The sequence below is a fragment of the Accipiter gentilis genome, chromosome 1 (assembly GCF_929443795.1).
Source record: "Accipiter gentilis chromosome 1, bAccGen1.1, whole genome shotgun sequence".
NCBI classification, from domain to species: Eukaryota; Metazoa; Chordata; class Aves; order Accipitriformes; family Accipitridae; genus Astur; species Astur gentilis.
In genome coordinates this window covers 32,704,925-32,730,836 of record NC_064880.1, presented here as the reverse complement: position 1 = coordinate 32,730,836, position 25,912 = coordinate 32,704,925, and the positions used below count along the sequence as shown (strand labels likewise).

At 38.8% G+C, this 25,912-nt stretch overlaps 3 protein-coding genes across 15 annotated transcripts in view; 2 read left to right on the top strand and 1 right to left on the bottom strand.

Moving 5' to 3' along the window:
* Window positions 1-8,025, top strand: part of UBR3 (ubiquitin protein ligase E3 component n-recognin 3) — a 120,181-nt gene extending 112,156 nt beyond the window's left edge. The window contains exons 37-40 of the mRNA XM_049807944.1: window positions 297-473; window positions 2,414-2,623; window positions 4,796-4,935; window positions 5,562-8,025. Coding sequence (XP_049663901.1) covers window positions 297-473; window positions 2,414-2,623; window positions 4,796-4,935; window positions 5,562-5,679 — 645 coding nt within the window. The 3' untranslated portion in view covers window positions 5,680-8,025. The remainder of the gene's footprint in view (window positions 1-296; window positions 474-2,413; window positions 2,624-4,795; window positions 4,936-5,561) is intronic.
* The window catches only part of METTL5 (methyltransferase 5, N6-adenosine), a 414,631-nt gene that overhangs the window by 118,273 nt on the left and 270,446 nt on the right, over window positions 1-25,912 (bottom strand). The gene's annotated exons all lie outside the window — the stretch shown is intronic.
* The window catches only part of MYO3B (myosin IIIB), a 212,028-nt gene continuing 204,831 nt past the window's right edge, over window positions 18,716-25,912 (top strand). For 10 of the 13 annotated variants that reach the window (XR_007506998.1, XR_007506997.1, XM_049808038.1 and 7 more), the window contains exons 1-3: window positions 18,716-18,854; window positions 24,228-24,293; window positions 24,503-24,542. Coding sequence is in view for 10 of the 13 variants with exons in the window: in XM_049808038.1 (XP_049663995.1) it covers window positions 24,287-24,293; window positions 24,503-24,542 (47 nt within the window). In the remaining 3 variants the exon portion in view is untranslated. Of the gene's footprint in view, window positions 18,855-19,035; window positions 19,147-24,227; window positions 24,294-24,502; window positions 24,543-25,912 lie in introns of those variants that run through there. The other 3 variants (XM_049808063.1, XM_049807983.1, XM_049807964.1) reach the window with 2 other exon arrangements.

Sequence of the window (25,912 nt, the reverse complement as noted above, 5' to 3'; positions counted from 1 at the left end):
CAGGAAGAAAATTATTGGGGAGTTTGGAGGTTTCTGTTTCTGTTTGTGTTTTTTGGGTTTTGTGGTTTTGTGGGGGTTTGTTGGGTTTTTTCCTGACCAGTTTTCTTGTATTTTGAGAATCCAGTTTGAGGTAATCTGGAAAAAAGGGAAGCTTTTTTGTGTCTCCGAACATGACTATTGGCATCATTGTACTAGAACGTCTTTTTTTTTATTGGAATGAATACATTTTTAATAAACTATATACAAATTCAGAGTGTAGGCATTAATCTAAACCTCTCTGGTTTTGTACCTAAAAGGAAGATGAAGAATTCACAGTTCTTGCAAGCTGCCTGGGTCTATTACCATCTTTTCAGTCAGCTCATCAGTTCACCAGTGCCTCTTGTCTCGATTGGCCAGTGCCAGCATTTGACATGGTATCACAGTGGTGCTCAGAATTGGTTTCATTTGCAGATAAACATCCAGATCAAGTAAAGGTATGTAGCAAAATTACTTTTTCCAAAGTAGTCCTAATGTGGAAGCAGCTATTTATTGCTTGATGCACTATGCACATAACACTGTTGTTTTGGATAAGGATGTGAGAACCTGACTTGTAAATCAGAGAGAAATTGTAATCAGAAATATTAGTTAGTGGATATGATTTGGATTGGTTAAAAACAAGAAGAAAAAAACTATGTGGTTTTTATATGATTGCTGGAGAAAGAAAATAGAAATGCTCTCCTTGGATGATACTAAGTGTACCCATATCTTCTGCACCTGAAACCTATCAAGGACATATAATAGAAACTTTGTCTTTTAAGAAAATACTTATCTGTGGTTTTTCTTGCCTGTTCAACATTGTTGATATTTTTGAGCATCTTCAGTTGCAATACTTAAAAAAAAATCAAGAGGATAAAAGCTGTGTAATCAGCTGTGTATCAGTTGACTGATAAAAGATGGTACATCTTCTCTGAAGGTTAAAGAAACAATACCAAGACTTGAATCAGTGCAATTGGAATATCAATTGTGAAATGGAAATGTTTCAACATTACTGCATTGTTTTTATGAAGAAGCTGTATTTCAACAATTCAAGTCCCCCTCTCCTAAGTTTATGGTGTCAAAGAAGCAAGCCAGATGCATTCTTCACTCTGCAACATGATCTGCACCTGTGTTTGCATGTTTGCAGGCATGAATTAGGCTGTTGTGAATGAAAATTTGAATACTCTGATTAATCTCAAAACACAGTTGCTGCCAATCTGATAGGTGTTTGAGAGAGATTGCAGTGAAACTGTAATAGCGTTCTTTCCATGATTGAAAAGGAACTGGGTACAAATGCAATTTTCCTTTTTTTTTTTTTTTTTCCAGTTAGGCTTTGAGGTCATACACACTTCAAAAAATTTTACACTTTGCAAGAAAGATCCCATCTGACCTCCATGCCCATCAATTTTATAAACCCAGTAAAAATGAGTAGGTTGAGGGAAAACACATCACTGTCTAAAAACAAAAACCAAAACCAACCAACCAACCAAACAAAAAACCAACAAAAAGAACCATAAAATTGGATTTAAGAGCGAAAGAGTTAGGCTTTGAAACCAGTATTTTTGTAGTGCCTGCCTTATAAAAAATTTGTGAGTACTGTTAAGTTCTTAATGGCCTCAAAATTTATGTGTGCCACACAGTTTTGAAAATCATAGAATCATAGAATGGTTTGGGTTGGAAGGGACTTTAAAGATCATCTAGGTCCAATTACCTTGCCATGGGCAGGGACACCTTCCACTAGACCAGGCTGCTCAAAGCCCCATCCAGCCTGGCCTTGAACACTTCCAGGGATGGGGCATCCACAGTCTCTCTGGGCAACCTGTTCCAGTGCCTCACCGCTTGCACAGTAAAGAAATTTTTCCTAATTACTAATCTAAATCTACCCTCTTTCAGTTTAAAACCATTACCCCTTGTCCTATCACTACATGCCCTTGTAAAAAGTCCCTGTCCAGTTTTCTTGTCAGGCAGATGTCCTCAAATACCATATACTGAGCCTAACTTCAGTACTGGTTTTGAAAGTTTTAGTCTAAATTTTAGCAAGGAGACAGCTTTCATAGTCAGTGCCAGCGTTTGGCAACAGTGTGTTGATGTTGCCAAGACAACTTAGTGTAGCGAGTGGGAGTCTTCCCTGTAGATCACTCTTAATCCTCTTGTTTTAGCTATGAAGAATTTTGCGCTAAAAGTGTCACACTTAGAAAACGTCCTTGGGAAAAGGCTCGTGCCCATTTTGCACCTGTTACAAAAGATGAAATGTGACTACAGTTGGGGAGGGTGTTCAGCCAGAGGCTGGTGACTATTGCAAGGTGACTTGACTTCTAAATTTGTGAAATGCAGAAGAAGAGAGAGATTTTTAAACTGCATGCTTCCTTTCTTTGGTATTCTCTTTTCTTATCTGTAGGCTTTGCTTATCCAGGAACCTAAGTGGGACTTGCCACGCCTCCTTCAGTTGCCTGAGAATTATAATACCATTTTTCAGTATTATCACAGAAAGACTTGTACTGTTTGTACCAAGGTTCCTAAAGATCCTGCTGTTTGTCTAGTTTGTGGTACTTTTGTATGCTTGAAAGGACTGTGCTGCAAACAACAGAGTTACTGTGAATGTGTACTGGTAAGAGAATTAATTCAAATTCTGTAATTGATATTCACACTCATGGATAGTTTTTTAACTCCGTTGCTCAGTTTTGATGGTTTTCTTTCCAAAACAAGTTTATATAATCAAAGAATCATAGAATAATTTGGGTTGGAAGGGACGTTTAAAGGTCATCTATTCTAAACCCCAGTAATAATGTTTAGTGCTTATTTCTGATAGATGGAATCTAGACTGGATTCTAAAGAGCAATTTATTTACCCTTTTAAGCCCATAACCTATTTCACCTGTTCGAAAAACTCTTACAAAGCCATTGTGTGTAATGTTGATACATGGTTTTGATTCATAACTAATTGAAATTTGTCTACATTCTGATTGTTCATATATTGTTTTAATTTTCCTCGTTTTGTTACCTTGCTTTCTGTGTACATAAGATTATCAATGTATGGGGTTTTTTTTTCCTTTTTATAGAGTACTTTCTGATACACCTGACCATCTACCAGTGATCTACAGACTATAGCTAGATAAGCATCATTTTAAGGCCTTTGACTTTAATTCAGGAGCAAAGTTTTCTAGTCAGCATATATGTAAGTTCTTTCAGGAACCCGCGTGGGACAGCATCTAGTATTGTTTTCCCTTCTATGGTAAAGGTTTGCTTTGAGAGCTGTTCTGTTTCGTACCATAGAACAGTTAGTAGAAGACGGGAGCTACATGGGCTTTACAAAACTATGAGGGGAATTTGTTGGGGAGATATTTACAAATGGGGCATATAGTCAAGCCCAAAGAAATTTCAGAGGGATCTTGGACCTTTTTGAAATTGTTTGAACTTGCCTTTCTCTCTCATACTCCTGATAGGGTGGGAGAAGAAGGGGTGGGCAAAATTTAAAATAGAATTAACAGTTTTATTTAAGGTGTCAAGCTTCATGAAAACAGAAAGTTACAAAAAAAAGAATTAAAAATCTGTATAATTAATTACATTTTAGTATAATTGATGGGATTTTAGCCGCTACTTGTAATATAACTATATAGTAAGAGCACGTTTTTCAGTTGCTAAAATGAATTTGGTTAATACAGATTATGCTATTCACAGAGATGAATGATATTGAAGCAAGCAATAATTATTTAAAAAAAAAATTATTTTTTTTTTTTTTTTTACTATATTTGTAGAGCCATAGACTAGATCTGTGAGCATGGTGTCATGGTTTAACCCCAGCCAGCAATTAAGCACCACGCAGCTGCTCACTCACTCCCCCCCATCCCACTGGATGGGGGAGAAAATCAGGAAAAGAAGTAAAACTCATAGGTTGAGATAAGATCAGTTTAATAGAACAGAAAAGAAGAAACTAATAATGATAATGGTAACACTAATAAAATGACAACGGTAATAATAAAAGGATTGGAATATACAAATGATGCACAGTGCAATTGCTTACCATCCGCCGATCAACAGCCAGTTAGTCCCAGAGCGGCAATTCTCCCGCCCCCACTCCCCCCAGTTTATATACTAGATGTGATGTCACATGGTATGAAATACCCCGTTGACCACTTTGGGTCAGCTGTGTCCTGTGCTTTCTCGCTGGCTGGGCATGAGAAGCTGAAAAATCCTTGACTTGGCATAAACACTACTGAGCAACAACTGAAAACATCAGTGTTATCAACTTTCTTCTCATACTGCAACTCAAAACATAGCACTGTACCAGCAACTAGGAAGACAGTTAATTCTATCCCAGCTGAAACCAGGACACATGGATAGAGAAAGCAAATGTTTAGTTGTACAGACTATTGTAAAAGAGGTAATATTAAGTTTTTCTGAATACTTTCTCTTGCCATTTATGAAAAATATTTGGTCATGCTATACAGGTTGCTATACAACAACAAATTCAAAATATTGTAGAGAATATTTTTGCTCATTTTTGTTAGGCAATTCTGTTTTTACATGATAATGAATATCCTCCCTTTTTGAGTAGGGAACCATTTTTGTATGCAGGTGTTGTTATGGCAGCACAAGACATGGAGTTGAAATTTGCTGGGAGAATTTTGGGGCAGGCTATCCTTCTGTCAAACTGTTTCTTAGTAAATAATATGTGTATGTTATTTCAAGCAAAACTAATTTTTTTTTTAATCCTTTTTGTTATAAAGTTGACAGACACTAACAGAATCTTTGCATCTTCCCCTTCTATACCCATATTACAGCATTCTCAAAACTGTGGAGCTGGGACAGGAATATTTCTTTTGATTAATGCTTCTGTAATCATCATCATACGAGGCCATCGTTTCTGCCTTTGGGGTTCTGTTTATCTAGATGCACATGGTGAAGAAGACCGAGATCTTAGGTAATTTTTCATTATCGCTGTGTTTCATCATTGCTCCTCTGTGTAGGTCAGCTTTATGTTATGCAATACATGCAATAACAGATAATAACAGATCTCTACCTTCCTTGAGTAGAAAACTCCCATTTACTTCAAGTTGAACTGACATTTTTTTCTTCCCTCTGCCCCTCTGCAAGGTGGTATAATCATGATCATTGAATTATACATACCAGGCACCCAACAGACAGATTCCTATGTTGCTATTCCCAATGATGGTCAATTCTGTGTTGCGTTGGGAAACACTTCTCTCCCAGAGTTGTTGCTTGGCCTTTAATCAAATGATGCAGTTGGATTCCAGTGTAGGGGAGGAGTGTAGCTGGCATGCGACACATGCCTGAGAGAACAAGAGATGTTTTCTGGATTCTGCTATCCAAGAGGGAGGAAGGGAAGTCCTAGCAGTTACCTTATTAAAAGCAAAAGCCCCTCACCAATAAAAATGCATGCTTTCCCTGGGAAAAAAGTTGTACGAGTATTGCGTGTTGATTATATAATGAAGCAGTTTTCCATTTAGTTGGCATATTAACAGTTTGTTTTTCATTTGTTTTTCATTTGTTTTTCTTTTTTTTCTTTTCCCTGTTTTTTTTCTACAGGCGTGGTAAGCCTCTCTACATATGCAAGGAAAGATACAAAGTGCTTGAGCAGCAGTGGGTGTCTCATACTTTTGATCATATCAATAAAAGATGGGGGCCACATTATAATGGCTTGTAAATCATCATCATCTTCTACACACCATATCACTGCTGTTACCGTGAATGAATGCATCTTGACTGACAATAGCTTTAATTGAATGGGAGTTTAGCTCTTTGGCTCGGGGTAGAGTGGGGTATGGGCATAAAAGGGAAATGGAACTTCGTCAACATGTGAAATTTTTGCAAAATTAGCTGCTCTTGCTACTAAATGATACAATAATTGAAAGTAAATCCTCAGAATGGTGTGAGCAATCTGATTGCACTCAGTAGTCCATTTTTCTTTTGTTTTTAAAAGCCCATTATTGTTAAGAAGCACAAATTTTACTTATAGTTGTTTAGAGGCTCCAGGGATAGCTGTCAGGTTTTTATTTTTCTCTGCATGGAGTTGAGTTTGTCGTAATTTTTTGCTGAAACAGTGTATATGTCTACTACATCTACTAAATATGTTGACTAAAATTTCTTTGCCTTTTTTGTGTTGGTTTGAGGTTTTTGCTTGATACACATTTGTAATTAGGATTTGTAAGATGATTGTGAGACTGCATGGTAACAATTGGTCTGAAAGTTGAATTTTAAAGAGTATTTCACTTATCATGAGAGGTCTATTGAAATATTTCAGGCATTACTGAAAACTTATGCATTCTCAGGAATTTAATTATTTTTCCTCCATAAATAAGTGAAATAGTTGTAAATTAGGTATCTTATTGCTCTAAATGTAATCTAGAACACATTTTCTTTCTTTCTTTCTTTTTTTTTTTGGTCTTTTCCAGAATGGAGATTTTGTCCCATATCAGTTGAATAAACTGTTAGTGATAACATATACAGAAATTGCTGTATATAGAGAATTTGTATGGTGCCCAACATAGCAGATCCCAGTTACGAGCATAACAACCATAAGCCTGCTTGTCATTTCAAACCAGATGTACTTTTCAAAATGATTGGATTGGAAATGTGCAGGCTATTCTGCAAATGAAACATAATTTTGTATCTTTCCTGTCACGTCAGGAGGTTCCTCTGTATTGTATTTGTTTAGAATAATCACTGTTCTTTCTGCCTGGTTTCCTAAAAAGGAAGAAAGAAAAAAATCAACAGAGATAGCCTAGATGAACAACCAATGCATGTGCAGCCTCAGTGGATGAATGCCAAAACAGTTTATGCTTAGAGGGCTGAAAAATTCATGAAAACAAGCATGACTGGGCTAAACCCCACAGTGTAAGTAGGTAGGAAAGATTATAGTTAAAATACTGATATGTAATATATTGCTACTAATGTTTTTCACAAGTGTTGGACATTTGTTGGCTATTTCGTACAGTACTACCAAGCAGTTCCTGGTAGTTTTGACTTTCCTAGTTTGTGTGTAAAATAAAATTTATATGTGTAAAATAAAAACATCTTATGATAAAACCACATATACAATGAAAACAGTTCCCCAGTGGAAGTCATTATCTAGTGAAAAGTGTATAGGGGAAATAAAATGACTGTATAGCAATCGAGGAGAATGGACAGAAGGAAAAGTAAGTAAATACAATGAGTTTTTCTGGATACCTGCAATTCAAAAAAACCCACAATAAAGGATGCTGGTTTTTATACATACATATAAATATATATATATATATTTCAAAAGTATTACAGTACTTCCTGTAAGATTAGAATTACTGTTTCACCAACTAAATGGCTATGTCTTTTCCAAAGTATTACTTTTTTGATACTGTATTATAAGTTCTGCCTGTAATATTTTTGCATTGCTCATTATGAATATCAGGCCATTTTGTAAGTGTGGTTAAAGAGCAAAAAGATTCTTTACATCTCCAGCATAACATTATTACAGGGCTCATGAACTTGAGTAATCTGTAGTTTGAAGCTCCCATGCTATATTTACAAGAGATAATGTATCCAGAATTCGATTACTGTGTTTTATTTAAAATGGAATGTTGTCTGGTTGTGCATATGGATGTGAAGTAAAACTATTAGCCTTAACTTTAACATTTGGGTATTTCATAGTGTTTATTTTAGTACTGGTGAATTAGTCACCAGTCAATTTAAAAACAAAACAAAACAAAAAAAATCACTTCGTTTAAAAATTGTACTTGAATATCCTTGCATGCTGCTAAACAAGAATTTTGATTTCCCCCATAACTTTTTTAATCCTACTTTATTAAGCTAACCTTGAAAAATAACAGGTCCAAACTAGAGTGGTGTGTGCGTGTATTACTCAAATGTTCTGGTGTGATATCCTGTATGAATGATCATTTAAGTACAGTACATTACTGTAGAATCTAAATCAATCTTTATAACACATCAGAAGAGTATAAAACTAGGAATACAGTAATTGACATTGTAAGATATGTTAATAAAAGTCTACTGTCAATCTGTGTGTTCGTGAATTTTTTTCTCTCTACCCCAGTCATCCAAAGTGTAGTTATTGCTGAATTCCACCTGATAGCCAGGCAGTTACTTAAATGTCAAAAGCTTATGCATGCAAAGTACTTTGCATAGAGAGTAAATCTGCTATGTTTTTTTTCTTTTTGTTACTTACACACAGTCATGTATTTTGTATTAGCAATTTGGATTATTTTATTTTACTCATAACTATACCACTTAAAGTTGTACTTAATTTTATGCCAGCTATTAGAGTGTTGCTGCTGCAAACTGCTAAAATTAAAATGCTGAGTTGAGAAACTGTACTTCTGGGAAAACCGTGCTTGATCATCTTTTCTGTCAAATCTGTTTCTGGAATAACTATTACTTCAATTTGATGAATGTGTATATATTAAATTTTTCCTTTTCTTTTGACCTTTGAGAAATTTGGTGAAACAGTCTTGTTTTGACCTTGACCTTTGGATAATAGTGTCTTTTAGTGGTGGCCTGAAATTTTCAATTCATATTTTCATCACCTCTGCAGTAGGAATCTTGCATAACTGACAGTATTTCACAATCAAATGACATTTTTCCTTTAAAAAGAGGATCTTTTGCTATAGTATCCAACAAATGTTATTCTCTACTTCAGAATCCCATGGGATCAGTCTGGGCTGTGTGTATAGCTGCCAGAGGAGACAGCTAGTTTTGTGCTGATGTTGATATGATTTAGATGTAATTTTCCCCTAACCCAGATTCTGCAGTCCTGCTTTTCACTTTCTTTTCTCAGAGGTGGGAGTAATGATGAATGGAGCCTGTGTGAGGATTAGTTTAGATAAGAATGAAATTATGCTGTCTGCAAAGTAAGAAAACCACAGGAATGAGCTGACCCAGCGTGTGGAGGTTCACAGCTCTCAATTATCAACTGCGGGATATGAGTGAGCGCATGTAATCTGAGGAGGCTGGCTCTATGTGACAATTTCTGTTGCGTGGACTGCTGCTCACTACAGTCAGTGAGGTGAATACTGCTGGTCTGAAGGCCATACTACATGAATGCCTCCTTTTGGTAGGGCGTAGTGCCGCGAGCACCTACTCATGTTTTCTCAGATGGGCAGTTGTTTGCCTGCAAGTGCTCTTGACACTGAGAAGAGCCCCAGCTGCTGCGGGTTCAGCCTTGTGACTTACCCTGCCTCTTCTGCCACTATGATGTCCTGTCACTGCAGTTGTAATCCTCCTAGGTTGTACTAGCTATTAATTCCTGGAAATGGATGTCCTTAAGTAGGAAAAGCATATTCTCAGTGAAGTCAAACACTGCATGAATTCTCAGCTGCATAAATGGGCCAGGATGTTTTAGTAAATTAAAAAATCCTTTTAATTGATAGGCTTTTAATTTTTTTTATTCACTGTATCATTTGTACTTTCTTAGCACTAATAATATTCAGGAGATTTAATGCCACATGCTTCAAATATTGTATTTCTTTGAAATACTGAGAAAGCAAAATTGAATCTTGTTAAATAAATGATAGTTTCAAAAAGCTAATCTTACTACCCTGAAACATGATTTTTGCAATGTATGCTTTTGCATGGTACAGGAAAATGTGGGGGAAAAAAACCCACTCTTTTGAAAAGTGTTTTAAATTTAGCTCTGAGTCCCAGTTAAAATGTCTCAAAATAAGCTTTCATGAAAGTACCATTATTTAAAAAGCCATTTCCTGTAATTCTGTCATTTGATGTAGAGCATGCTAGTCTCTTAATTTGTGAAAACAGGAGCTGGTTCCATGGAAACCCCTCACATCATTGAATGATTTACTACCCAATAAACAGCTTATTATTCCTTTTGTCTTTATCCCTTGTATGTACCACATGGATGGTAAACGTTTCCATTTCCACTGAGTATGGAGAAAATGTTTTAAGGACTGGAGTTAATTTTTTTTTTTTCTTTCTTCCATTATGTGCTGTCATGGAGCAGGAATTTTCTGGGAGAAAACTGTTTTCCTGTAAAATCAAACTCCCTCAGTCAATTTCTTATGCTGCCCATAATGTCTGTGTTATTTTAGCTACTGGAATTGCTTACATCACCTGGTGTCTACTACATTTCCCATCATAGGACTGCTTTCAATTCATGACTACTAAAATTTTTAATAATTTTGACTGAAAATGATTATGCTGGGCTTATTTCTCATGGTTGAATTTTTAATTTTTTAACGTTTCAACAAAAAAAAGCAAGATACCTTTCAGACATTAAAACTGGAAAAAAACCCAAATGTATTGTTTCCTTTATTTTAACAACAGTTTTTCTAAGTATTGGGCATATCTACTGCCTCTATGCTTTGGCCTTAAATGTGGTGACCAAACGTGTATGGGTCACATGTTAAAGTAGAATGGAACTGTACTGAAGCATGCACCAAATGAGAACACATTCTCAGGGATTAGGTATAAGTACTGGCAAATACCAAAAGCAGATAATGAGCCTCTGTTTTTCAGGTGTCAAGGAATATCCTTTGCACCTAGCTCTTGAAGCCACTAATACAGTTTGCTGTGGGAAGTGTTGTTTTCCTTCTGTTTCTTTGAAAAGCTGGGGCTGTCTCTGTGTAATGCAGCCATGTTTTTCATGTCTTTGTAGTCTCCATATTGTATATGTAACTACCTTGTTTGTGTAGTATTCCACAACAAATGAACCCGAAGACAGTTGCAGGCCCCCCTGCAACTGTATAACAATATTTTGCAAATAAAATTGCATTCTCTCAGAGCACTTTATGCAGGGATAGCCAGGGGGTACAGCTTGAAAACTAGTTTGTAGAGGCTGTGGCTGCTTTCTTGTTCTGTGGTGCTAGTCATTTTAGATTTGTTTAACATCAGCTTTGAAAACTTAAAATTAACTTAGCATCTTTACAAGTTATCTCCACAGGCCCTAAAAGATACTGCCTGTGTTCTAGGACAACTTCCCATTGCTCTGGAGAGTTTAGCAAAGAGCTGCTTGTTTAATCTCGGAGATCACTGTAACAAGGTACTTGGTGAGAACCACTGGTGTGAAGTTATGCGTCATATAACTATAGACGTGCAGGTTTTGTTAAACTTAAGATTTTCAGGGCGGCTGAAGGGACTGTTAAGTATTGTTTCATTTAGGTTCTCTAGCTGTCCACTTTATCCTGTTGGTTTTGTCTCACACTGAACTTGTAAGCTCCTTTAAGACAGGGAACACCTCCTGTTTGTTTCAGTAAGTAAATCAAATTAGTGCTGCTTTATAATTGTAGATCAACTGGTGTTACAGCAATCCAGGTAGTAGATCTGCCATCATCAAAGAAATATAAATGTGCACACAGGACCTAAGTGAGATATGGCCCTTTCATGCTTCACTTTTGTGCTTTCTGCATGTTTTCATGCTTTGCTGCCTCCAACCTCAAATGTCACTCCTTCCCATGCAGATATTTTGGCAGTAATCAAAATCACCAGGAAACTAAAATTGGTTTGTTTCCCATAGTCAACTGTGACTCTGGACATAATGATACCTCTTCAGTATCTCTATATAATCTTTTTTTTTTTTTCCTGTCAGAAGCTGCTATCTCAAGAAACAAATATATTGAGAGTCAAAGATGAGTCTAGTGCTGTATTTGTACAATTGATACTTTCTAGCAGGTGATTGATGTCGTTCAAATAACCTTCAGATACCTGAATCTTTAGAAATGGCTCATACTTCCACTTCATCCCTACTTGGATTGGATTTTTTTGGTCACATAATTGATAATACCAAGATTTCATATGAAAATTTTCCTTATACAAGGAAACAAGTGTTCAAAAAAAAAAATTAGATGGGTGCTATTTTAGTGACACATTTCACAGACTGGGATTCTTTGTGTTTAAATTGTGGGCAGAATTAGGCAGTATTACTCAGATTATTACCTATAATTTTACAATTCTTATCTGTCTAAAGAAACAAGTAAGAAATCCAAAACAATTTCAAGCTAAGGTACTACAGTAATGCTGCTCTTCTGTGTGAGTGTATTTCCAAGGATGCTGCAGTACATTTTTTCCACTGAATGCTACAGAGCTGTGTTGCATCTGGTCCTCAGAAACACATGTCAAAAGACATGTTACATTGATGAATACCAACAAGGTGGTTCCCCTAGCAACAATAAATAGAAGAAAGCTCAGCCCATTCAAGTGATTTACCTTTGTAAGTGTGTGGCAGCAAAGATGGATTTTGAACACTAAGGGAGCTCATTAGCTGTAAGAAAAAAAGCAGCAAATAAAGAACTGTACATTTCTCCTACCCAGCACTACTATATATTAGAATCATATACAGCATATACAGTATAATTATTGGGAATTTGCATAGGATATTCTTAACATGAAATATCATCTCATTTTACTTTTTCCTTCTGCAGCTTTTAATCTGTATTGGGGGGGGGGGGGGGGGCAATATGCTATATGTGGGAAGAGGGGAGGAGAAAGAACTTTGAGAAAGGGAAATGATTATTTGGATAAGTTCACCTTCCAAACTTCCTAATAAGGTACTGCATACTTACTCAGGCCTAGAATTTGGGTGACATAGGCCACTCAGTGGTTCAGATGTTCATCCACTAAAGGTAAATTCAGAGATTTAAACATAATAATTATGCCAAGTCTGCCCAGCAATAATTCTTAATGTATCCATGAGAGGTGGTAATGGCACTCCAAGTCATATTACTGCTGCCTCTGTGAAGAAAGCTGTACAAAGCAAGACTAAGGATTACTCCTGGGAGCATCACACTCGAGCTCTGAAGAATAAAGGGTAAGTTTATGGTATTTTGGTAACCTGACCCATGTTGTGGAAGAGCTACACATTAGGTACTGCTAACTGTGGTACACATCACTTGCTAGAATCTGTGTGGATCCTTCTCTTGGCAATTGGTATCTAGAATATACAGCATGTAGGCTCTTCTACGTGTATTGTTTGTTGTTGGCTTTTAAGTCCTCTGAGTCACCTCTTGTCTGCAGTTTAGAGCTGGGAATGAATCCAATATAATTCTAACTCCCTATAGTTCAGTGATGCTATTTACATTTCAGTGCTATCTCTACATCAGGCATTCCATCTCCCCCCTTCTGTGTCCAGGCGTCTGCCTGAGGTCTGCAGTTTGTGCTTGTGATTTGTAAGGGTTGGACTATGGTTATGTACCTTGCACTTTAGCCTTGGCTAGAATGTTACATTGTTGAACTGCTTCTCCTGCTCTTTCCCGATGCAAGTGTAATTACTCTTTATTGCTGTGCTGCTACCTACAGTTTTGCTGCACTTGTATAGTCCTTATCTGACTACACTGCAGCTGCTGGCTTCTAGTTTAAATCATCTTTGAATATATGCGTAAAGCTCCAATATTCTTCTCACTGCTTACGTTGATTTCAAAGGCAGTGGAATCCACTCTTACATTATTAACATTGCTGGTATTTCATTTCCTTCATTGCTGAAGTATTTTTTTAATGGATGTTCTCTCTCCTTTTCAGTCCCCTTTGCTGTTTTTTGCTTCAAATCCATGCCGTAAAACTCCTCAGTTGCTTTGCCGTTGCTGTCCTCTGTATTCAAGTAATGCAGTAGTTTTGTATTCAGGATTTTTCTTCTACCAGTGCAAATGAGAACAAAACTACGTCTCAGCTAGAGCAACCATCTATATTCAAGTACGCACAGATGCATTAAAGCTAGGAGCTGTCGTTTCAGACATCTGTTTAAACGAAAGCCTAACTGCAATAAGACCTTGGCTACTAGACCCCTTGGACACAGCTAACTGTACCTGTACCTGCACATGTCCTGCTTTTCCTCTCAGGTGGTGAATGGGACAGGGAGCACTCTAGGACAGGAAAGGCTTTGGGATGAAATTACGATTTAGAGATGGAACTCTGAACTGAAGCATTTTGCTTGCTCCAGGACAGAGCAGACAGTCTGGGCTTTGGCTCAGCAGGCTGAGAATTGGCAGCTTTGTTTCCTCCGGGGGCCCTGACCTACACTCCTGCAGCCTAAGCCCTGACTTGGGACTGGAAAAGGGTTCTGGGACTCTCCCAGAGACCTATTAGAAATGACAGCACTCCATGGTCTCTGCACACCTTATCCTTCCCTTTACCTTATTCTTTTGTTCTCAGAAATACAGCAACCCTACTCTTCGGGCAGAGAAGCAGATGAGGAAAGTATCAGGTAGGATGGGGGATGTTTCCATGTGAACAAAATACAACATGATTTGGAAGAGGAGGCAAGCACTGATGGAAGTCTTAGTGTGAGGTCTCCCTATTAATGAAGTGGAAGGCTGACAAACTCTTGAGGTAAGAAAGGGATGTGTAGAACTGGTTGAACCACAGAGGTTTTTATGTTTGTTTTCTCTAAGACAGTGGCAACCTTTGAACAAGGTGCATTCACATTTATTTAAAAGCTAAGAAAGGAAAACTGAAGCAGCACCCGCATGACCTGGTAGGAAAAGACAATATGACACAATACACATTAGCTCAGATACTTATAGAGTTCAGTGCTGTATCCATATTTGCATAGCTGGAATTTAAAACTGCCTTAAGATTTTCACGGTAGTAGTACGCATTTCAACAGTGTCCTTAGAGTCTTCAGCAACTGGTTTTTTCCCTTTCAGCAAACCTGTTTAGTATTATTACATTAACTTCTGATTCACCAGTGTTTATGATGTGTGTAGGTTAATGATGTGTGTAGGTTAATGCAATCATGCATTCTGTTTGTAATCACAAGTTCATCTCCGGGCAAAGAAAAATATGCACAGAGATGAACAGGTGTTTAAAAAGCATAAAGACCTCCTGACTTTTAAAGGGATTTACTGTAGTGAATAATGTTTGTGTATATCCATTTAAATAAGTTTTTAAGATTATAAATCAGGGTAAGATAGTGCATCTCAACTTTTTAATTGCAGAAGGAGTAGGTTCCATTATAATGATATGTTTTATGATTAAAATACTTCCATTTATAATTTGTCGGTTACATATTTCACTACAAGTCAATACTGTATGTCAGTTTAAACATTAACAAATTCACAAAATACCCCACCTACTTAATGTTTAGCAACTGAACGCTTCCATAGAATATACTTTGGAAAAGCTCATCAGGTAAATACTGTAGACTACTTACTACCTAAGAAATGCTCCATTCCCATTCAGTTCTTGAGGCTATAGCATTTTATAACATTTCTTTTAATAATAGCTTTTCACCTTTTGGCTTCTAGCCATGGCCATGCAAATGACAAATTATTTAATTTTCAAATACAGTCTAAAGAAAAACTAGGAATGGCTTGATCTCCCACTGAGCTGGCATTAGTAGAGCCATTGTATAATGGGTCAATTATCACTGCACATATAACCAGAAATATTACAACAATTAAGAGTTGCTCTTTCCTACCCAAGATTTGCAAGCAACAACAAACAACAATGGCTGCACTTAAATATGGCTTGTTTCGGTTTGGCTGCAGGATAAGCAATGTTCATGTAAATTGCAGTTTAGGATTGACACTCGTCCTATTACTGCAAACAGTTACATTAATAGCCTGATTGCTAACAAAGACAGACCTTTGAAATGCAGGTCTCAGTAAAGAACATGACTAAAAAGAAACCAATTTCTTTAGCCTGTGTAACATTACAAAAATGGAAGGGTTATGTGATCTGAAATTTGTTCCTGCTGAAATAGGCATGTTAGAATTAAGATAAGGGGTTTGGGGGGGTTGTTTCTTTTTTGTTGTTGTTATTTTAAATTACAATTAATTATCTGCCTTTTCAAATTCCGTATTATGGTATTTCTGTGATTCGTGGATGACTCTATTGGCAAGTTGTGAATTCCAGTTGTACTTACAAAGCCATTGCAACAAAAATTGCTGCACCATGGAAGACCATTGTCTGTTTGGAAATCCACCACGGCATCTGAAGTCTGTAAGCATACCACTCATGTAGCTCCAATACAGTGTAGTTACCCATCATGACTGTACCCTGACTGGAAACAGCTATGTTTGAACAGGCTGGCAGTGTTTGGAAAAGCAATTCTAGCTGGGCTGCAAGGACCTAGTGAAAAGGGAGTGAAAAACCATCAGCATCAGAAATAAGCAAGCAGGCACAAGAGAAATATAAACTCAAGAGATTGAAATAAAGAAGATTTAAGATACGAATGAGCTTTTATAACGGAGCTCACGAAGGTCTAGATTGTATAAGCCAAAATTATTTAGCGATAATTGAGGAAATTTCTATGGTTCAAAAACCAACATATGAATATGGGAGCAATCTGCGACTACTCAGAGCTTCTAGATTCTGATTATAAAAGAATTCTTGACAATACTGAGGGAAAATGTGCAGAATAGTACATGTGGATGTTACTTCTGCTTGCATCTAGGTGCTTCTTAGATAACTTGATAAAGAACAATGACATTTTAGAACTTTATGCACAACTGATAGGGATGTTTTAAAGTATGTTACAACTTCTGTAAACTGAGGGCATGTAGGATTAAACATTTGGATCCCACTTGGACAAGCCTGTTGATTGTCCAACAGGGTCAGCTTGACCAGGTGTGTGTCTATATTACTATTTGCTGTCTATGTGACAATTTGTTGTGATAGTATTTATATAATCCTGTATACTACAACTGCAGACAACCAGAGAAAATAATGGCTTGCGATTAAGACTTTGTATACTGCAGTGTACAAAAATTCAACAAAACAACAATAGTATGAAATGGAGCACTGCTCAGCAAAACTTCTGGAGACTTGTATCCCCTCAGTTTCCTTCTAATGTTGTCATGGACTAAATCCAGGGAAAACGCATAGGATTTACATTTCCTGCTAACCATCTGAATCAAGGTTTGGCTTCAGTTACTTTCAGTTTTGATAAAGCATTATCTTGATGTAATTTACTAGAATGTGGATGCTAGAAAAAAAAAAAAATGTGTGTCTATAGGATTACAAAGCACAGAGTTCACTAATCAAGAGAAGGGTAAAAAAACCCTACTGTACTTCGGCCAGAATGATGACAATTCACTGTCAGAAACTACTGCCTTGTTAAAACAAAACTGGCACAGCAATGGATAAAGGTGGTGCTGGAAGAATTTTGTGGAGAAAGGCCATTGCTCCTCTGTCTTTAAAGTTTGCATCTTAAATACACATGAAAAGATACATGGACATAAAGCTCTCCTCATCATTTTTTAATTAAGATTGCTTACAGACTACTTGCTAAGTTAAATACAGATGAGAATGGATCTAGTGCTTTCATATTTGAAGGGCTACTGGATGCTGTGGAGTGAGTCAGACCTCACTGAAGCTGATGAATACAGCAATTGCTCTTTATTTGCAACAGATTAAATTAGAATGATAGGAATTGTCACCCAAAACACAGCCCCCGGGGCAAGGCTGATCAGAGCCCAACAGCATGTTTCTGACTACAAAAATAGAGATCTGCTTATCCTATGGATCAGCATGTCTCATTATATGAGACAGATACAATTAAAAACTCTGTGGAAGAAGCAGAGGGTGGTCGTGATGAGCTGGCAAAATGCTTCCAGAGAGATTGCTACAGCAAGCTGAGTGAGAAGGAGCCTTGTATGATGTGCTCACTTGAAAAAAGCACTGGCACGTTGAGCAAAGGAACAGCCTCTCATTTTGAGATTTTTTGTAAGCAATGAAGTGTGTAAGAGAACCATCTACCTGAATTTATTCTCATCAGGCAACCAGAAACAACCTGAAAAATGGCTAAACCAATAAAGGCTAATAGTTACAAAAGGAGAAGCCCAAAGATGGGGGGAGTCCTCCACGCTCATTCCCACAGGGGGAGAAGTGCTTTATAAAATAATTTCCTCCACCAGGACCCATTTCTCAGAGCACAGATGGAGCTGCACTCGCAATTCATTGTTCTGGACAATAAACCGAAGGCACAAAGACAAGTGAGGCGTTTAGTTTCAGTGAAAGCTATTTAACACCGACTATGCGTGTATAGGCATTAATTTTATTTCTTGCTCCTACCTATTTCTCTAAAAGCTCTTCTTTTCGGTGTTTAACCGGCCTTTTCTGAGAGACCTCGGCCCCTCCCCTCCGGGCGCGCCGCTGCCCTTCGCAGGGAGCAGCGGAGACGGCGCCCGCCCTGAGGGAGCCGCGCGAGCCGCCACAGCCGCGCGGCGCTGCCTGACAAGACCTGGCGCCGCCCCCGCCTCCGGCAAAACCCTGGGCCGCTCCCGCCGCCTCGGTGCACGGCCCGGGCGGGGCGGAGCTGCCCCGGCTCCTCAGCTGTGCCTCGTTGCACACCGTCTCTCCCTGTCCCGGCGGGGTGAGGCTCCGCTCCCACCAGGTCTCCGGCCCTGCGGGGCTGCCCCGCCGCCGTGTGGAGTGGGGGTCGTGCCTCAGCGGAGAGGGGCTTCGAAATGGCGGTCGCCATTTGCCTCGCAGTCCGCTGGCGCTCGGAACCGGGCAGGGGCCGTCACCTCTCTGAGGGAGTCGGTGCCGGCAGGGCTCGTCGCTAGCGCCGGGAACTTGCCTTTTCCGCGAGACCCAGAGAAGTCTGCTCTCAGCCCCGGGGATTGCGGCGGGGAGGGGAGGGATGGCGACCTCTGCCCCGCTGACAGGCCGTGGCGCCTGCTGCGCTGAGGTTGGCGGTCGCGGGCTGCCTGGGGCCCGCGTGTGCAGCTGAGGCTGTGCGGGTACCCAGCCTCTGCAGGTGGCCACCAGCTGTACCTATTTTTCCAAAATCTATAGGTAAGCAATACTCAAACAGAAAAAAATCTCCATGATTAAATGATTAAAAATGGCAGAAGATACTACAAGGCAAGAAGTAAGTAGGCGTGATACAGGATTCAGGCACATCGGGACAAAGCTGTGAATAACTGAAGAAAAGTCTCTGTAAGTTCCCTGAATACCAAAATAGACCTGGCTCTAGTATATAGTACTTTAAGTGACCTACTCGTAACGAGTGAACCATAATATACATTGCCAATACTATCATATTTGATAAATTCCTTTAAGCAAATATATGTGTCCTTTTCTCCCTCCCTGGTACATACAGGTATGAAATTATTAACAAAAGAAAGGAAGAGGTACCGTCACCCATAGACAATACTGCACAGAAATCAAGAAGAGACTACTTTGAAATGTCTTTCTAGTTATTTCTCTGAAGCAGTGCATTTAGTTCTGGGTAAATACAAAATATTTTTTAACTTTAATATTTAAAAGTTAGTTTTTTCACTTCTTTCTCCCCTTTAAATCTCCACTCTAGAATTCCGATTTCACTGCACTGTGAGAAGCAAGGATCAGTGTTTTGTTTTGAGGTATTTTGAAATTATTAAGTGGGAAACTATGTTCTTGTACAGAAATTTATGTTAGTATGGAGATATATAATACTGATTCAGTGTCAACAAATCAGATGTAGTTACTGAGGATTTTCTGGTAAAAGCAGTGAATTGGTTATATCTTAACCTACTTGTGGAACGTGTTCTGAAAATACGTGGAATCCCTTTCTTAGATGCTTTTTGTACCCCCAAATTGAAGTCCAGCTCAGTTGTTAATGTGCAATTTCAAACTGTAATGCATGTATTTTTCAGATATTATATTCTTTAATCCTCTAGCGTTTATCTGAGTTGCTGTAAGTTACTGACATTGTAGCACATGAAGTAAAAATAGAAGAGTTCACCCAAGTTTTATTTCAAAAATAAAAATGTGACTTGAACCAAGCAGAGCTATTTTTTCTCCTGGGCTAAGATTTTCATACGGTGGTCTGGCTGGAAGGCAAGGTCGATACAGATCTCTAGAAGCTGTTTCAGACCCTTTTAAAATGGAAGGTCAGTTTAAGTGCAAATGGATTGTTTGGGAAACAGGGAAAACATGAACTTCTGCGCTGGTACTTGCTGCTCCATGGTGTTCCATGGGGAAGCTGTACAACAGTATCTGCAGCAATACATTTGTGCAGGTGAGGGCCACTGTGTGGTTCCTTCCTTAGAATGTTGTGCTGCCCTGTTGATGTATGTACAGAGTGATTTATCCAGTACTATCTAAAATCCTTGATTAGAAGAAATATTGTACCTGTATTATTGACTTTCTGACTGCAGGGAAAAGAGATTTAGTGAGCAGCGCAGTGGCTGTTTGGTTGCTTTAAGAGCTGCCAGGACCAGTTTTGCAGTGTCTTTGCCAAATGCGTTCAGAATAAAAAGTTCATTGGACAAAGACAATGATTCTTGCTGTCCTAATGCCTGGAGAGGCTCATTAACAAGGGGGTCCTGAGCATGAGCTTGTCTGAGGAAGAGAAACATTTTGTGTCGCAAAAAAAGAGAAGTTACTGTCTTTACCAGCCTTCTGCCACTGAGGAATTGGAGGAGAAGGGAGTAATGAACAAAGTGCTGATGCACTGCGCAGTGCTGTGAGGGTAATCAAAGAACATTCATGTTTAGGGAGGGGTTTTGAAGTACTGAAAATTATGGTATTGATTTGCTTTTGTTCTGCTTAAAAAAAATGGTTGGTGGTTTTGGTTTTTGTTGTTGTTGCTGGTGGTGGTGGTTTTTTTCCTCCCCTAGCCCCAGTTTTAAGCTGTCATCTGAACACACTTAGTGTGATACGTTGTGTGTCTGTAGTTTCATGCATTAGTTCTTAGAAACTTCCCTTCCCTAGAGGTGAGTTCTAGTGATCTAACCCAAGGAAATATAAGGGAGGAGAAAGTAGGGTGAGAGGATAGCCTATGGATCAGCAACAGAAAAGGAGAAGGGGAAAAAAAGCCTCTTACAAACCCTGAGCATAACTGGCCAGGTGAGCACTATACTTTTTACCAATCTGTTCTACAGCTGAACTTCAGTAATGTAGAGCCAGAGAACAGAAAGGCACTTTTGGCTTGGTTGTTTCAGGGAAGTTGAGAATGCTCTGCACCTGCAGGAACAATCACCACGTCAGTCAGTAGGAATTCTTCTTTTGTTCTTGTTACCATTTAATTTGTTTTCACAAGATTGAACGGAGCTGTACTGCAGTAGAATAAGCAAGCTGTGGTATTTTCAGCAATCATCCAGGACACAAGTTCAGAGTGGGCATTTTTAGTAGAGACTTCCGCGTTACAGACTAAAATATGGACCCACGTTCCTCATAGTGCTAACAGGAGGAATCAAATATGTGGACTCATTTGCTGTGATGGATTATCACTGTGCTGTTCGATAAAACCATGTAGCTCCTAAAATGGGGAGGGGAGATAGGAAGAAGGTAAGGGAGCTGTAGCAGGAGAACCTAAATGACAGAAGAGTGCACAATGAAGGCGGTGGTCACCCAAGGAGTTACAGTGTGCAGCTGAGGAAAGCACCTGTTCTGCTCTTTGTGGAAAGTGGGGGGACTGCTCTGGAGGTAGAAATGGAGAAGGAGCAACTATCTAAAGCATGAAATCAGTCTCCTGCTACTTCTGTCCTAGCTTGTCCTGCCTTTCGTGCATCTTTCACATCTTAGCACAGCTCTCGTTTTGGGAGTTGGACAAGTGATATAAATAGTGGGGAAAGGGTGGTTTGTCTGGAGTGATGAGATGTGACTGATTTGTGTGGTACTTCAGCAAAAGGAAACCCCACAATGAACCTGATGCAGCATTAACAAAGCAAGGCCTTGGGATTGATGAGCCACACCAGAAACCTGAAAAATAACTTGATACACTGCCGTTGTTTAATTGTGCAAAATTTCTGCAAGGAATTTTCACCACTCAGGGGAAGCGAAGTTCTTTGAATAATGCATTGTGTAAGGCCAGACATGCTTTCCTTGTGTCAGTGCTGGAAAGCTGGATGGCTGTGGCTAGAATGCCACTACTCTGGGACAAATGTCTGACAGTGTTAAGGCTGAGCTTTCCCATCTGAATGCTGCACAGCAGGCAAGAAGCTCTGCTGAACACAGCTGAGAATTGGCCTGTGGTAATGGCACGTGATGAGGGGGGAGGGAGTAGGAGATTTTTCATTCTTTGCTGCTGCTTTGTAAGGAACAAGGCATGTCAGTAGCCTCTTGCTGTCTGGTCCTCTTTTTCTCCGCCCCTCATCCAGTTGTTCCTTCCTCAGGCGCTGACTGTGCCCTGCTGTGTAGAGAGGGAGTACTGATATTTTATGTGGAAAAAGGAGACGTTTGCAGAACTACACATTTGAAAACACTGGTCTGAGTTAATTTTACAATGTTTCTGAGGAAATAGAAGAAAATTCAGGAAAATGAAAGCATCTCCTCATGTAGCATAATAGGAATTAATAAAAAGAGTAGCTTTTAGTAGTAAAGCACGTATGAGATACAAAAATCTCAGAATAAGGGAAGAGGTAAAGCTAATACATGTCCTTTTGCATCTTTCACTGTTCCTCTGCCCTTGTACCCACTACTTTCTTGGTCAGAATATCAAGAGAAAGTGTAAGACTAGGGCAAATGGATCTTTGTTTGCCTGCCTATCCTGATGGCAGGATTATAGTTGATGACAATTAAGGTAGATAGAGTCAATTTCCTTTTCTTTCTTCCTGTGCTGATGGTAGCATATTGACTGTGGAGAGGTGCATTCGGTACACTGGTGAATGTGTTCAGCCCACCTGAGATAACGGCATAATTACTGCTATGACTGTATTCAGGCAGCTGTTTGTCTAACATTCTGCATGGACACTATACTTCTTGGCTTTGCATGGACCTTTCTCGCCTTACAGACAGTTTCCATGATTCACAAGAAAATCCCATCTCCTTCAGTCTCCTGGTCATACCACTACTGCAGCAGAAACAACAGGGAATCATTTACCCCTCCAATTCACAGAGCAATGCTTGCACTAAGCCCCAGAGATTTCCGTGGCAAGCAGCCTGAAACACTTGAAAGAGATGTAGTTTCCAGGGCATCAGTGTTCATGGCTGAAAGCTTCAACAATATATTAAGCTGGGCATTTTGGTGAAAAAAAGATCTGCTTGTATTTAATCTGCGTTGAATTACTATTCCCACATTGTGTGCAATGACTGAAAATTATGTATTCAATAGCAAGGTTGACTCTGTAAAGCAGATGGCACCTCTGTTAATAAATATATACTTTCTGCCTTGTATTTAGGTGGGTTTTATTCATAGAAGACAGGAACTAATTGTCCATCTTCCTTTGTGTATAAATGCGAGAGCCAGCCACTTGACTTTTGGCTTCCTGAGATTCAAACCTAGAGGAGTTGAGGGCGGGGTATAAGAAAGAAAGGTGAATTCCAAGTGGGGGGAGGTACTTCAGTGGAGTAAGCAAGTTAAGGCCCAGTCCCAGTTTCACAGGGACACCGTGCAAAGAGAGTTTCTGATATGACCTTTTCCTTTGTGATGCCCCCCTCTGGGGTCCACATGCTGGTCCTACTTTCTTATTGTTCTGAATGTCAGTTTAAATGTACAACTTCCATGTGGATATTCACATTTGAATACTTAAGATGAGTCCTGTGTCTCCCACCCCTAGAATTAAGAACCTAGGATTTAGATGGAGCAGTGTGAAGTGTCTGAATAGATAATGTCATTTTCTGAATGCTGTCCTAGTCATTGGTGTCTGCTGCATGGCATTGCAAGTAATAATAATAATTCTGCAGAACAGAATACAGAGCAACTAGAAAATTCTCTCTTGAGAAATTTATGTCAATTTTTCCTTTCATCCTGGCGAGGTTTCCTATGTTGATTGGTACTTTCTAATTGCTATCAGCAGTATCAAAAGATGCAAAGTTATGTAAAAGAAGTTCCAGCCTTTGCCCAGAAATCCATAGATTTCATTCCTGCTGTGCTGTGCCATATTCAAAGTTAATTGGATGACCCAATTTTAAACCTGAAATACTGTATGAATTTAGAGACTGTATCAGTGCGATTGTAAGTTGCTTGAAGAGCACATCTGTGGTCTCGGGTACAAAAACCTGGAGGCAAAATACAGTGTTGGAAGCACCTTAGCAGTTAATGACTGAAAAGAGGGGTGGCCAGTGGAATAGGAATGTATACAACAACCATAGGATAGAACCAGATATTTCCATTTTGGTCAAATTCTATGTTGTAAGAGACTGGTATGGAGGCAGTTTAAGGGACTGTGTTCATCATTCCCTTGCATTGCAGTAAAGCATCATCCTGCTTCTTTCTATATGCCGTTTAGTGTTTGAAATAGATCAATTGAGCAAGAGTTCAGGAAACTTTTAAGTTCCCTTTACAAACTAAATCAGGCTGTAAGTTTTAAATGTCTCTTTCATTCATCATGTGCTTTTGAGACCTCCTCATGTTCTTGTTAATAATTCAGCCTTTACCTATTGTAGGTTTATTGCTCAGAGAGACAGTACCTTTTGCTGAGTCCAGCATATGGCCAGCAGGAGCTATGTCAGGTAAGGAATGCAACCTTTAATTTTTCACCTTATTCTCTTTTGTTGTTAATCAGCTTTGGAATAGAACTGTAGTGCATGCAGCTGGGTTCATGTATGTCAACAACTGTTAGCTCTGGTAGCCTGTTACTTTGAAAGAGTTGGAGAAGTGCCAAGGATCTCAAGTGTCTCGAAGGCTGTCAAGCTTTTGCTTTTTATGTTTGTTGTTGCAGCAGCTGAGAACACAGCAAGTCTTGAAGCAAACTGGATTAGGTAAGAAAGAATTTTTAAGCATCATCTTCTATGGCACCCTGGAGAAAAAAAACCAAATGTATTGTATTTTTCTGACTTCCTTCCCATAAAATAGATAAGTCCTTGTCTCATTCTGCTAACATGTCATAATTATCTTACTGATGGTCAGCTAGTAGCTGCTCTGCTTGCAGCTGTATTTCTTAACCTTTTCTTTTTTTCTTTCTCGAGTAATGAAATTAAAGCTATCAAGCTAGGCAAAACAGCTGACTCCTGATTTCATCATAATACCAAGAACGTTGTGAAAGAAAGTTACTCACTGAGAACATGTAATTAAAAATGATGGTTACCAACTGTTGTTGCTTCTCAACGTGGCCTTCATACATTTGTAGCAGCACAGCTGTAATTGACTCAGGTTGCACTAAGAGTGTTAATTCCATACACAAACATTCCCTAAGGGTAGAACTGCCCTTGGAATTGTGGGCTTGTTCAACCACTTCTCTTTCTAGCTGTTCAGAAACTACTTGCTAGAGAGGCTTTTGAACTGAGTGGTGCATGGCATGATGAAATACAAATATTGTGACTGGTAAAATTCTTAGTTCTATTTATTAGGGAGTTCTTCAGCCTCATCTCTGAAAGAAAATACAGTGCTTAGTTTCTACAGGCCTTATCTATTAGCTTCCTTCAAAAGAGTGATTGTTATAAATTGTACCTAAAAAGCTGCTAGTCTTGAGTTACAAGTTTGTGGTTTTGATGGTTTTGATGATGGGCAGTGCATACAGTATTGGAAGAGGAATAAGCTTTTACAGCCTTGATACTATAAGAAAGACTGGATTGTGAAGAGTGCAGCCTGTACTGCTTTCATTTTAAGTCATGTCTGAAGAATTGACTCATGGTATAGTTTCTCCTGCTTGGGTTCTTTGCCAAAAAAATAAAATGGTAGCTCGCTCTCTCATCAGGATTTATGACCCCATCAGTGTCAACCTGTTGTAGAATGAAAATTATCAAAAATGTTAAAAAGAAAAATCAAGTCACTGAGAATATTAATGCTGTAGGTAACACAGTTTCCAACTAAGGATTTACATATCTAAGTGTTAGCTCTTTAAAAAAAATAATTCTCACATGAGGTTCTTATGTATGTGTATAGTAACAAGAGTAGCTTTTTCTAAGTCATTGTGGTAATGGAGCTAATGACAAGACAGTTGGCACTGTCGTGCTAAGGTGATCTTCACTCTTGCAAGACAAAATATAGTTAGATTAGCACATTTTTGCAGAGATCCACAGTTATCCATGTGTATAAAAGATTTGACTGCTGTTAGCCAGCAGATGCTTGTGTCCTTGACAAAACTGTTTTTGCAAGATAGATATATCTATAGAATGCACAGTGGTCTGTA